Source organism: Dendrobates tinctorius, unplaced genomic scaffold (assembly GCF_039654945.1).
Source record: "Dendrobates tinctorius isolate UK_male_01 unplaced genomic scaffold, ASM3965494v1 ptg000051l, whole genome shotgun sequence".
Taxonomy (NCBI): domain Eukaryota; kingdom Metazoa; phylum Chordata; class Amphibia; order Anura; family Dendrobatidae; genus Dendrobates; species Dendrobates tinctorius.
In genome coordinates this window covers 24040491-24054175 of record NW_027361719.1, presented here as the reverse complement: position 1 = coordinate 24054175, position 13685 = coordinate 24040491, and the positions used below count along the sequence as shown (strand labels likewise).

The following is a 13685-nucleotide window of genomic DNA, read 5'->3' as shown; positions in this document are numbered from 1 at the left end:
TGATCTGGCAGCCAAGAGTCCATTTTTGTACAAGAGCTTTTACATAGAAAAATCCAGTAATACCTCTGAACATAAAGGGTATGCTTTACACAGAGGTTCTTTTTTGAGGTATTCAAAAGCTACGAGTTTTCAAGTGGAAACCACTTCAGGAAACAATGCTATTTGTGGAGTTTTTTCCACATTTTGAAGTGGTTTTTGGAAAGTTTTTGTTTTCTAGAGTTACTCTTCAGGTAAAAAAAAAAAAAAAGGAGGGAGAGTCTTCGATCCACACTTCAAAAATGTGGCAAAAAAATTGCAGCCATGGTTTTGGTAGCTGGTATGGCAAAAATAAAAAAAAAAAAAAAAAAAAAAAAAAAAAAGAGGTCCTTTTGAACAAAGCATATATCAGATCATTGTACCAATGGCAAGTATAGCTTATTTCACTTCAAGCCTTTCACACACAACCGCCTCAAGGTGAAGAAAAAAAAACGATCTATCCGCCCACAGTAGATAAAGCTGTTGAACAAAAGAAACATTTACAAATATAGAAATACCTCTCAAAATAATCGTGAAAAACAAAAGTCTGCCATTAACTTTTTATTTTAGCTTTGTATCCCCTACATGAAGATTAAAGAGGCCAAGTTGGAACAGAAAAAAAACAAATTGTGAAAATCATTCTACCCTTAATGAAATCATGTCCACCTTCTCTAGAGTCCTGACAACGCTTTTCCGCCACAGGGAAAGTCTCTCCTCAAACGCAAGCTGTCCAGGAGGTTGGGTATTGTGCTTATGAGGTCTACAAGGTCTGAGGTATATATTGTATCAGAAATGTACCTTCGAGGACTATCACAATTCCATGAACATTGAAGATCGATCGCTTGTGCAGTGCAATAGGCAAATCCATCAGCAATCCACTACCACATACAAAGCTGGCAAAACTATATATAAAAAAAAAATCTACTACTATATAAAAAGTAGACCAACTTAAAGAGACTGTCAGCACAGAATGACTGTTCAAACCAAGTCCCACCGCTTGGTGCTTCAGACAGGATGTGCGTCATTGATCCCGACCATTAGTGCGACCGTCACGCGATCGCGGGGCGACGACGGCTTGTCATGAGTCGGGCGTCTGCTGAAGACCCCTGTGCCTGTCAGCACTGCTATGTATAGCACAGGCGATCAGACTATCCCAGCTTCAAGTCTCTCTGGGAGACTACTAAATACAGTATAAAGTAAAAAAAAATAAATAAAGTAACCCCCGTCCGCCACACAAGTTCTAATCACCCCCTTTTTGCCCCATTAAAAATAAAACTATTTAAAAAAAATACATATTTGGTATTGCCGTGTTTAGAAGTGTCCAATCAAAATATAAAATTAATCTGACAGGTAAAACAGCGTAACGAAAAAAAAAAAAAAAAATACGCCAGAATTAAGTTTTTTGGGTTACTGCAACATTGCAATAAAAAATTAAACAAAAACAAAATCTACCCCAAATTGGTATTCGTAAAAACGTCAGCTCAGGGCTCAAAAAATAAGTCAACGCAAGGCTCAAGATCCCGAAAAAACTAAGACTGTTACAGGTTTTGGAAAATGGGGACAAAAGCAAATTTAATTATTTTTACAAAAGTTTCAGAATTTTTTTTCACCACCTAAAAAAGAAACAAACAAACAAAAAAAAGACTATACATTTCTGGCATCGGGGGACTTGTACGGACCTGCGGAATCGTATTATCAGGTCAGTTTTACCATATATTGAACATGGTAAATACAAAAAAAAAAAAAAAAAAAAAAAACCAAAAATAAAAATTGTGGAAATGCACTGCACTTGGAATGGTTTCCCACTTTGTGGCAGAATTAATGATGTCCTTCAAAAGTCAGAGCTGACAAACAAGGAAGAGGAGGAATAAGATGGATGTAAATCGAGAGGGTAGCAGGGCGCACTGATCTGTTTGGCTGTTCCAAGAGTGAAGAGAGCGCGTGTGCTTGTTTCCAATAGTCATTTAGTGCTGACAGACTCTCTTTAAAGTCATCAAATCATTACTTACATTGAGAATAGCAACTGCATACTTATTGAATTTTAAAAATGTAGTTAAGGAGTTATCCTAAGAACATATTTGTACCATTACAGAACAGATAAAAAAAAAAGTATTAATCGGTGTGGGTATAACCACTGATCGCTCCACCAATCCCAAAATCTTATGCCAATGGTGCGTTGGTTATACATGAGCTCATACAGGGGATATATTCCCATGATCAGTGCGGTTTTATAACCATTATTATGATGGGTGATTAATGTTATGGGTTAATCTCTTTCAAATTTATCAAGCAGTCTTTTTCTATTTTGTTGCCTAATGCATTAGTATTAGTGATGAGCGAGTATACTCATTACTCGGGTTTTCCAGAGCATGCTCGGGTGTCCGCTGAGTATTTTGGTGTGCTCGGAGATTTAGGGTGTGTGCACACGTAAGCTTTTTTTTTGCGTTTTTTAAGCTTAAAAACGCTTACAAGAAGCATCCCATTCATTTTAATGAATTCTGCACTTTTTGTGCATATTGATGTGCTTTTTTCCGCAAAAAAAACGCGTTGCGGTAAAAAAACTCAGCATGCTCATTAATTTCGCGGAAAAATCCGCATTTCTAACTATTTTCTATGAGACTGGGGACGCTCCGGAAAAAACGCGCAAAAAACGCGCGTTTTCTGGGAAGGAGTCCGGTTTTCAGTCAGGAATTTTCTGCATACGTGGGTACACAGCCTAAGTGTTTGTCGACAGCAGCTGCATGATTTGCGACTGCTGGACATCCTGAATATATGTGGTGATTCCCTAACAAACAGGCATTCCTCACATGTATTCAGCCTGTCTAGCAGCCGAAAATTATGCAGCTGTGTCGACAAACACTAAATCTCCGAGCATGCCAAAATACTCGGAGATCACCCGAGCAACGAGTATACTCGCTCATCACTAATCAGTAATAAAAGCACATTTAAACTTCTTCACAGCAGATTTTGTTGGGAATCTGAAAGCAGCATAATGTAGGGGGCAGAGAGCCGGATTCCAGAGATATATTGCTTATTGGACTGTTTGGAACAGTTTTGATAGAAGCCCTATTTTCACAATTGTAGACATAGCAGTGATCAGAATGCTGTGCTGTGTATAACCCCACCCACACCCCTGATTGGCAGCTTCATGTTTACACTGTCAGCATGTGCCAATCAGTGGTGTGGGTGGGGTTACACAGATTAGCCCGATTGCTTGGGACACCTGGTCCTGCAGTAATCTCCTGCTGAAAAAACACTGATTGTTACTGAAACTACAGGAAGCTGTTGAACAAGTGACATCCAAGGAATCAGGCTCCTTGCCCCTACATTATGCTGCTCTCAGATTATAGTAAAAACCTGCTGACAGATTCCCTTTAAAATGTTCACACCATGTAGTGTATTTATACTTGTATTTCCTGGGAAATGTCCTTGTGAATATGATAAAGGTGAGCAAAACCTTTAACGTTAGATTTGGGCAGTAAGAGTTTGCATTTCTTCTTTGGTAAATGTTGATATATGGTCTCTTAAACTAAACGACAAATGCAAGTAGAGACATTTTCACATTATTTTTCATCAAAAGTCCACCAGAAAAATTATTGACATGACATATGGTGCGACATAGTAGCAAATATGCAGCACACAGCTCGGCTCTTACTGTTAAAGGTACAGAGCTATGTACCTAGATAGACAACTTCTCATTTTTATATGGAGTTTTTCTTCTAAAAATTATATGGTATAAAAGACCGTTTTACAAATTTAAGAGAAGCTAAACTTATAATAAATGACAAAATACACAATGTTCTCCAAAACAACCATTTTTTTTGCTGGTATACTTTGCTACATTCTGACCTAGACAATGACATTATCCACATTATCAATTGAAACAAATTATGAAAACATGGAAAAAGGTTAAAAAAAAAAAAAAACAACACACAGACAGGTAAAAGGATAAATTAGAAAATAAAATTAAGGAGCACAAACACACAAAAAAACATTATTTTAGTAGCAAAAGTTTTGACAAAGACAGCTGAGGTGGGATTAATTTAAGATAAACTGACAGCTCTACGCCAAGTTTCTCCTCAGGACTCATCAGCTGTCGGCACTCTTGTCTGTTTCTTTGGAGTGAATTGTATACATAAATGTTTGGTCAATGGTAAAGTCTGAAGGGAGGTTGCCTCGGTGCACTGCAATGTGCTCGCCCATGAGGTTCAAAGTGGAGCTGTAGTGTCCACACACAGTACATCGGTACATTAGAGCCCCTGCATGTGTCTTCAAGTGGCACTTGATGGTAGAACGGCCTCGGAAGAACTTGTGACACACTTTGCACTGATATGGCTTTTCTCCAGTATGAATTCGACGATGGTAATTAAACTCACTGGTGTGAGAAAAGCACTTTCCACAAACCTTACATGTATATTTGCTATGGACTGGTTGTCCAGTCACTGAATGATCGTCTACTGAAAAATCCTCTGGAACTTTTCTCTTTGCCACTGAAGCTTGAAGTTGCGTAAATTCAGAATATCCAGGACGATCTGCTGGAATACTACCACAACGATGCTGGTTCAGGTGCTGTCGGTAAGTTATTTCAGTTTTGAAACCTTGGGAACAAAGATGACAGCGAAACAATGCTTCATCTAAGCTCTGGTGGACTGTCATATGTTTCTCCAGTAAGTGACGATCAAGGAAGCTACTAGCACAGACAGAACAGGAGAAGACAGATACAGACATGTGAGATAGGACATGCCACATAAGACCACAAAGTGTTAAGTGTCGCTGGTCACACAATCCACAGGACAGGTTCTTGGCGTTAAGGTGCTCCAAAGCATGAGAACGTACAGAATGAAAATCTCTTAACATGGTCCTATGACATGCACCACATGGCAACTCCGTTCCCATTGTTCCTACAAATGAATTCACTTCCCCGGGAAGAGGCTGACCTGGATGAACAATTATATTATGTTCTGATGTGACACCTTCTTGCCCTCTGTGAAGAGTGAGTTGCCATTGGCTGAAAAACTTGTCTTCACACATATCACAAGAGAAAAGAAAAATTCCAATGTGCGATAAAACATGAGTAATCATAGCACCCCGGTCGTGGAAGCGAGCCTGACAGACTTTACAACTACCATTCCGCAGCTCTATATGTTCACGAGCATGTTGGCGGATATGCTGCAGGTTAGGCTCCAACACTTTCTTGCACACTTGGCACGGCATGGCTTTGCCACTTCGACTTTCTCCCTGACCAAATAATAAAAGCTCATCTTCACTACCATCACTCAACTCGATGATTTCCCCAGATGGCCCTGAGTCTTCATCACCTGCTTCATCAAACTGTAACTCTTCCTCTTCCAATTCATCAAGGTGAAGGTCACCCATTCCTTCAAAACCTCCAGTAGATTCTTTACAATTTCCACTAACAGAGGAGTCACCAGGAAAGTAACCAGTTTTGTTAAATTCACCATTTTGTTGAGTTTTATAAGGAGGGCAAGTACTTGTTGGAACAAATCCCGTGTTCACTGAGCAATGGGAGGACTGGAACCTCGCTGAGGTGCTCTGTTCTTCAGTTTTTGCTGGCAGTGGAAATTGTCCTGCTTGATTCACGGTTGCCTCTTGGTCTTCACCTTTGAATGAACAAATTCCATCTCCTGGTGCGTTAAAAGTTTTGTCTATAGGAAGGATGTGATTATCCAGCCCATTGCCCTTAGAATCCACTAGACTGGGTTCAACTGATGTTCCAGAACGTCCCTCGCTGGAGGAAACCGAGCACTGATATTTCTGACCTGAGGAACCCTCAAGATCAGGAAACGTTGCATGACAAGCATTTATTAAGTCCTCCATGCCAAGCTTTTCAGCAACTTCATAGATGACTCCCACATTAATAAGGTCAGTAAATAGCTCTGAGGTGTAGATAAAGTTTAGAACTTTCTCAAAATTGGCTGCTGTGATGAAGTCCACCACATATGATCGAGCAACATCTAACTCAGTGCTTGAAAACAATTTTTGGAAATAAACCGTGGCAGAACCAAGCACAGCTTTATGAGCAGCAAAAGTCCGGTTTCCAACAACGATATTAACATCACATAGTGTCCCTGACAAACGACACTTATTCAGTTCACGTAGCAGATTGCTGGGGTGGTCGCTGCTGTTTAGTTTGATTCGCATACCCATCTTTGTATGTTAGAGTCAGGAGGTACGGCCTGTGCAAAGCTTTCACACCTGGCTCTTCAATTGGATTACGTCTTCCACATACAGAGAGGCACCTCATCCCCGTTCTATTGCGCAGTGAGAATGTACCTGGAAAACACAAAGTGTGAGAACTTACACAATGTAAAAACTGGCATTTTTTTTTTTTTAGATGGAATATTAGAAGATGGCCTAGTGTAAAAGTCCAACTAATATTCTATTTGGTGGGGCAAAAGTAGCTAAAGTTAATTGCAACCTTATAAAAAAAAAACAGTATGCTTGGAGGCATATGGTATGTAAACAGATTTATGCAGCCTGTTCCAACATCCATTACTTCCGCTAATGTATGTTTGGTACACATTCATACTGACTAGCAAACGTTCAAAAAAAATGTGATCCACCCAAAGCAGGGAACAAAACATCTATCACCTCCTGAACAACCTCAAAATAAAATAAGATTAAATATAATCCTATCTATCACAGTGAGGGTGATCAATGAATGGAACAGGCTGCCAGGAGGGGTGGTGAGTTCTCCTTCCATGGAAGTCTTCAAACAGGCTGGACAGACATCTGGGATGGTTTAGTGAATCCTGCCTTGAGCAGGGGGTTGGACCAGATGGCCCAGGAGGTCCATTCCAACTCTACCATTCTATGAAAACAGCTACTATTAGGAAAATAAAAAAAGATCCTGACTTGATAAAAGCTATGATTCTATAAAGGGAATCTTGTCACCAGGTTTTTGCAACACTATCAGAGAGCATAATAATATAGGGGCAGAGACCCCGATTCCAGTGATCTGTCATTTTTTGAGCTGCTAAAATCTTTTATCTGCTGCAGTTCTGATTGTAGAGATCTGTAAAACCTGCCCACGCTAGCAAAAACCTGGAGACATATTCACATTAAGAGAAGACGATTAAAGTTAGCTCAAATCGGGGCTTTCTTATCTCACTACTTAATTAAAGAGGACCTTTAGCCAAATTTTTAATTCTGTACTGGACACACAATCTAATAGTGGCTGTAGAGCAATGTAATTTTTATTGCAGCGATATTAGAGATCAAAGTATGTGGCATCTAAACTGTTAAATAACATAAAACATTAGGTCCAAATGGGCATTACCAGAGAGATTTCACTTCTTATTCTTTCTGACACTGCCCAATCATAAGCAGGCATCATCCAACTGGGGAAAGAAGAACACACCTCACAACAGTTTAGCATAGGCTCAGTGTGAGACATGTATTGACAAACAGTCTCCTTATTGCAGTGTCGTGACATGTGACTTTAGTGTGATTGACTTGACAGCTTTCATCTCCAGCAGTCCCTGTGGGGTGAGGTGCAGTACTGGAGAAGCTGAGTCTCATTACAAACATTTCTAGTAGCTCTCCTCACATTCAAATTAGCTTTACTGGCAGAACCAAATACACATTAGCAATTCCAAAGCAAGTGTAATGCTGCCAAGTCTGCTCTGCCGCTCCTCCCACCAATACAGACTGCTGGAAATGAATGGTAAAAGCCATTAAATCATACTCAGGTGTGCTATGCTCCAGCACATGTAGTCTGCAGTGAGACGAGAAGAATCATAGAATCGTAGAGTTGGAAGGGACCTCCTGGGCCATCTGGTCCAACCCCCTGCTCAAAGCAGGATTCGCTAAATCATCCCAGTCAGATGCCTGTCCAGCCTCTGTTTGAAGACTTCCATTGAAGGAGAACTCACCACTTCTCGTGGCAGCCTGTTCCACTCATTGATCACTCTAACTGTCAAAAAGTTTTTTCTAATATCTAATCTGTGTCTCCTCCCATTCAGTTTCATCCCATTGCTTCTAGTCTTTCCTTGTGCAAATGAGAATAAAGTTGATCCTTCTACAATGTGACAGCCCTTTAGATATTTGTAGACAGCTATTAAGTCTCCTCTCAGTCTTCTCTTTTGCAAACTAAACATTCCCAAATCCTGCAACCTTTCCTCATAAGACAGGGTTTGCAGACCGGTCACCATTCTGGTCGCTCTTTTCTAAACTTGCTCCAGTTTGTTGATGTCTTTTTTAAAATGTGGTGCCCAAAACTGGACACAATATTCCAGATGAGGTCTGACCAAAGAGGAGTAGAGGGAAATAATGACTTCACGTGATCTAGACTGTATGCTTCTGTTAATACATCCTAGAATTGCATTTGCCTTTTTTGCTGCTGCATCACACTGTTGACTCATATTCAGTGTGTGATCTATTAGTATACCCAAGTCTTTTTCACAGGTGCTGTCACTTAGCCCTATTTCTCCCATTCTGTATATGCTTTTTTCATTTTTATTGCCCAGATGTAGTACTTTGCATTTCTCCCTGTTAAAAACCATTCTGTTAGTTGCTGCCCACTTCTCCAGTTTATTTAAATCTTTTTGAATCCTCTCTCTCTCTTCTCTAGTATTAGCTATCCCTCCTAGCTTTGTGTCATCAGCAAATTTAATCAGTTTACCCTCAATTCCTTCATCTAAATCGTTGATAAAGATGTTGAACAATACAGGGCCCAGGACAGAGCCCTGTGGTACCCCACTTGAGACATTCTTCCAACTGGATGTGCAGCCATTTACGACCACTCTTTGGGTCCGATCACTAAGGCTGGTTTCACATTAGCGCTTTTTAAGCGCACGCACGGCCGGGGTAGCTCCGCCCCCGAGCCGGCTCTCTGCCCGGCGTGCCCGCCACTTGCTTGTAGCGCCGCCTCCTAGCGCACAGCGGCGCCTGCGATCGGCGCACCCTATCTTTAGCATAGGGTGCGCAGATCGTGCGCAGGCCGTGCGCTAGTTGCGCTTTGACCTGCGCTGCGCACTTTTGACGGTGCGCCGTGCGCGCCAAAATCAAACTTTTCGGATTTTGGCGCGCACGGCGCACCGTCAAAAGTGCGCAGCGCAGGTCAAAGCGCAACTAGCGCACGGCCTGCGCACGATCTGCGCACCCTATGCTAAAGATAGGGTGCGCCGATCGCAGGCGCCGCTGTGCGCTAGGAGGCGGCGCTACAAGCAAGGGGCGGGCACGCCGGGCAGAGAGCCGGCTCGGGGGCGGAGCTACCCCCGGCCGTGCGTGCGCTTAAAAAGCGCTAATGTGAAACCAGCCTAAGCCAGTTATGAATCCACCTAACAGCTGCCTTGTCCATTCCATACTTAGTCATTTTTTCAATAAGAATTGTATGAGAGACTTTGTCAAATGCTTTGCTGAAGTCAAGATATACTATATCTACAGCATTTCCTTGATCCACCCAATCAGGGATACCGTCATAGAAGGAAATTAAGTTAGTCTGACATGACTTATTAGTTACAAACCCATGCTGACTCTGTTTAATCACTTCATTCTTATCCAGGTATTGACATACAGGTATTGACCATGTCAGTATGTCACACAGAGCCGGTTTTAAGCTATAGTGGTGGATGTGTTCTTGTTCCCCTTGTATGTGATTGCCTGTTTTTGACTTGTGGAGCTGATAACACGAGAGAACTACTAGAAGTATTTGTAATGAGACTCTGCAGCACTGCAACCCCACACACACCGACTGCCAGAGGTGAGAGCTGAAAGTTGTTAGTAAATCACACTCAGATCTGCTGTGCTCCAGCACGTCATCCGTCCGCAATGATGGGAGCAGAATGAATGTCAATACATGTCTCACATCAAGCCTGTTCTGAACTTTTATGGAGCGTAGTGGTCTTTCTCCAGTTTGTTGATGCCTGCTGAGTCAGAAAAAAGTACACCCCCCAGTAAAATCTCTTTGGTAATGCCTACTTGGACTTAAAAGAATTGTTTCGGTGCCAAATACTGTATTTTGCACTCATAGTCCTGGGCGTGGGAAGCAGTGAAAATTCCCGACAGATGCCGTCGGCGCATGACATTGAAATCATGTGCTGCACCGCTTACCGTATTTTTCGGACTATAAGACGCACCGGACCATAAGACGCACCCCAATTTTCAGAAGGAAAATAGGGAAAAAAATAATAATGTGTCAAATGGGGGTCCGTCTTACAGTCCGAATTCAGCTTACCTGGGAAGGGATACAGCACAGGTGGAGGAGTGGTCACAGGGGTCATTCAGTGGTCCAGGCTTGTGCGGTGGCGGCTCTGTGCTGGGGCAGGTTGGTTGTGCTGGAGCAGCTGGGCTGTACTGGGGCAGCTGGGCTGGGCTGTGCTGGGGCAGCTGGGCTGTGTTGGGGCAGCTGGGCTGTGCTGGGGCAGCTGAGCTGGGGCAGCTGGGCTGGGGCTGGGGCAGCTGAGCTGGGGCAGCTGGGGGCTCTCTGTGCTCCGATGCAGGGACGGGGCGTCCCCGGACCGGCAGCCATCTTCCCGGCGTCCATGTTCCCGGAGGCCACCGCAACATGGCGGCGGCCAGCAAGGGATGCGCGGGGGCCTCCGGGCTTGGAGGAAATGCCGGCGGAGCCGCCGCCCCTGCACGGGAGCACAGAGAGCAGCTACCCCTGCACCGGAGCACAGCCCGCTGCCACCACCACACTACAGAGCCCCGCGGCACCCGCACCAGCCATGATCGGAGGTTAGTATTTTGCGACCATAAGACGCATCCCCCACTATCCCCCAAAATTTTTGGGGAAAAAAGTGCGTCTTATGGTCCGAAAAATATGGTACATGCTGAAGCCAGTTGCACATCAGAAGGGGACGTCACGCATGATGGGGACATATACTGTCTACCAGGATGGGAATCATATACTGTATACCAGGATGAGGGCCATATTTATCAGGATGGGGATCATACCAGGATGGGACAAAGATGGGCCACATATACACCAGGATGGAGGACATTACCCCAATAACAGTGTCAGCAGCAGACCCCCCCCCATAACAGTGCGCCATAACCATGTATTGCTTCAAATGTTTTTTCTATTTTCCTCCTCTAAAACCTAGATGCGTCTTATCAACCGCAAAATACGGTACTTTGATTGCCAAGATCTCTGCAAGAGAGGGGCAAATCAAAGCAAACAAGCGTTTTATTCTGCTCTGCAGCCACTATTACAGCATGTGTATAGTTTAAAAAAAAAAAAATTGGTGAAAGATCCTTTTTAAACAGTGCTGTGAGACTTCCTACTTCTAAACTGGGAGATACCATAGTGTATAGGGAGACTTGGATTGGGTCACATGCAAGCACAGGAGAGTTTTATGTCAAGATGAATGTACTTGATACTTTATATTATGAAGCAGCAGTATAAGTACTACAGCCCTCTCAGAGTGCTTTTATGCTGGCTTTGTACTCTATGCAGTCAGACTCACATTAAAGGGATTTCTTCATGTTATTCCTTCATGAGTGCACCCTTCTTTGATTGCGGACTTCCTGTTGCCAGAGGCGGTGAGTTACAAGAATACTGACCATTTTTTCCCTACTGCTGGCAAAGGTAGCTTAGCCTCTCAGTGGAAAGTGACAAGGATGGTTGCAGTCAGCAATCCAGTCAGCTTCAGAGCGATCCAAGCAGGCTCTGGAGACTGCATGCAATGAGTGCTTCTTGGCCAAGTAACAAGCCACTCTGACTGTAGTGTGGCCTGTACCCTAGGCAATAAACTGTACACTGGAATATTCAAAATTCTTCCATCCTTGAGAGGAATTTTAGCCAATCTCTCTAACCGTTTACAAGCATTGATCTTACACTTAGCAGCGTCATTGTTTAGAAACAGTTATGTTTTCCTACTATAGAATGACCCTTTAGAAGCAGTGCGATCCTCTTCCTTTTGATAGTCTACAGAATAAACACCGTTACTGATCATAAATAGCTATAAGGGACCTATAACAACATACATATAATCCTTACAAATACAAAATTTTATCAATATGTCTAAGAACTAAAAACCCTTGTGTATGAAAGCGATACAAAAACACAGAAAGGTAAAAGGAACCAGAGAAATACATACCGACCATAGCCGTCCACAAGTCCAGTAAACCAAAACCTAATATGAAAAACTCCTTTTTGCATGATTGACTAAATATTATTTTTATATATTGTGAAATAGCTAAGAGACAGGTGTACTTCATTGGTTCTATGGAGAAACAAAAAATCCAGGGTCATACCACAAGTAGCCTATACAGCCATGAAATATCCTCAAGGGGCAGAGACATGGAAGTAATACTCATCCTTGAATCATCAAAATAAGCGATTTATGCCTTATATGATATTATGTGTTGTCTGTAGTGAAGAAAGTGGATAGGCACTAACCGTAACGTGCAGGTCATCATGACCTGTAGAAGCGCTATGTAGCGCGAAACGATTGTCGGCTGTTTTCCTGCTCCATTGTTTTATCTGCCTGCGGTTGGGTATGATGATGCCACAATAGAGGATTATTTTGCACGTTACGGTTAGTGCCTATCCGCTTTCTTTACTACGGATATACAGAACTTTTTTCATTGGAAGTGGCACCCGTAAACCCTGGTGTGTGTGCAGCTTCATTATCCCGAGGTTATACAGCTGTGCAGGATTCCTGTTTCTCCTCTATGGTACGTGATATTATGTGTTGTCCTGCTTAGGGAAACTCCCTTTGTTTAGATAGTGTTTGACTGTCTAGTTTAGGTTCCCGCAGTATCAATTGTCTAACCAGGGACATATAGGGAAATGAGAGGGAGTCGTCGTGGAGCGGCAAAACCTCGTTTTCTAGGGTGCCAACCTCCGCTGCTAGGCAGGGCAAGTACAGTGGATATCTCAGGGCTGTACAGGCTACTTGTGTTATGACCTCAGATTTTATGTTGCTCCATAGAATCAATGAAGTACACCTGTCCCTCTTAGCAATTTGACTAAATATTATCTTAATACGTTATGAATCATGCAAAAAGAGGAGACCTGTTTAACATATTAGGTGTTGGTTTAGCGGACTTCTGGACGATTATGGTCTGAATGTTTCAGACATTGATGTATTTGTCTGGAATCTTTTACCTTTCTGTGTTTTGTATCACTTTATACACAAAGGGTTTTTCTAGGTGCTTTTTAGATATATTAATACCATTTGAATTTTTAAGGACTATATGTATGCTGGTCTGCAGAATACACAGACATTCTACTACAAGGCTGAAATGTAATAATATTCAGAACAAAGTAAAGTTTATACTCCCAGCTGCAGAGAGGAAAAAAAAAGAAGAAATGTTTACCCGATTTTCATTTAATCTAATTTACTTCTCAATGGAATGGATTGGTGAAATAATTAACATTTGTGAAATCGGTTTAGCTGAATTGGTAACGGGAGAGGGGAATAAAAAAAATAAGTTAATTTTAGTGATAAAATTCTTTCCAAGTTCATTTTCTTATATACCGTATATAGTTCTAGAAATCTGAAGAGACTGCCGAGTTTCCAGAGTTCAAGAACACTAAACTTTCAGGAACCGTGCCCTTAAAGTCAAAGTAAACAAAGCAAATGTGACACTGTTAAAAGCACCCTGAATAAGAGCGGTGCACAATATATAACCTATGGGAATAAACAAGCTACAAAAGGCAACCATTATGGCTAACTAGAGCTGTAAGAAGCAAAAAG

General features: G+C 42.2%; 1 protein-coding gene across 1 annotated transcript in view; it reads right to left on the bottom strand.

The window, feature by feature from the left end:
- Positions 1 to 563: 563 nt before the first annotated feature.
- The window catches only part of ZBTB39 (zinc finger and BTB domain containing 39), a 33112-nt gene continuing 19990 nt past the window's right edge, over positions 564 to 13685 (bottom strand). The window contains exon 2 of the mRNA XM_073576860.1: positions 564 to 6309. Coding sequence (XP_073432961.1) covers positions 4105 to 6183 — 2079 coding nt within the window. The 5' untranslated portion in view covers positions 6184 to 6309 and the 3' untranslated portion in view covers positions 564 to 4104. The remainder of the gene's footprint in view (positions 6310 to 13685) is intronic.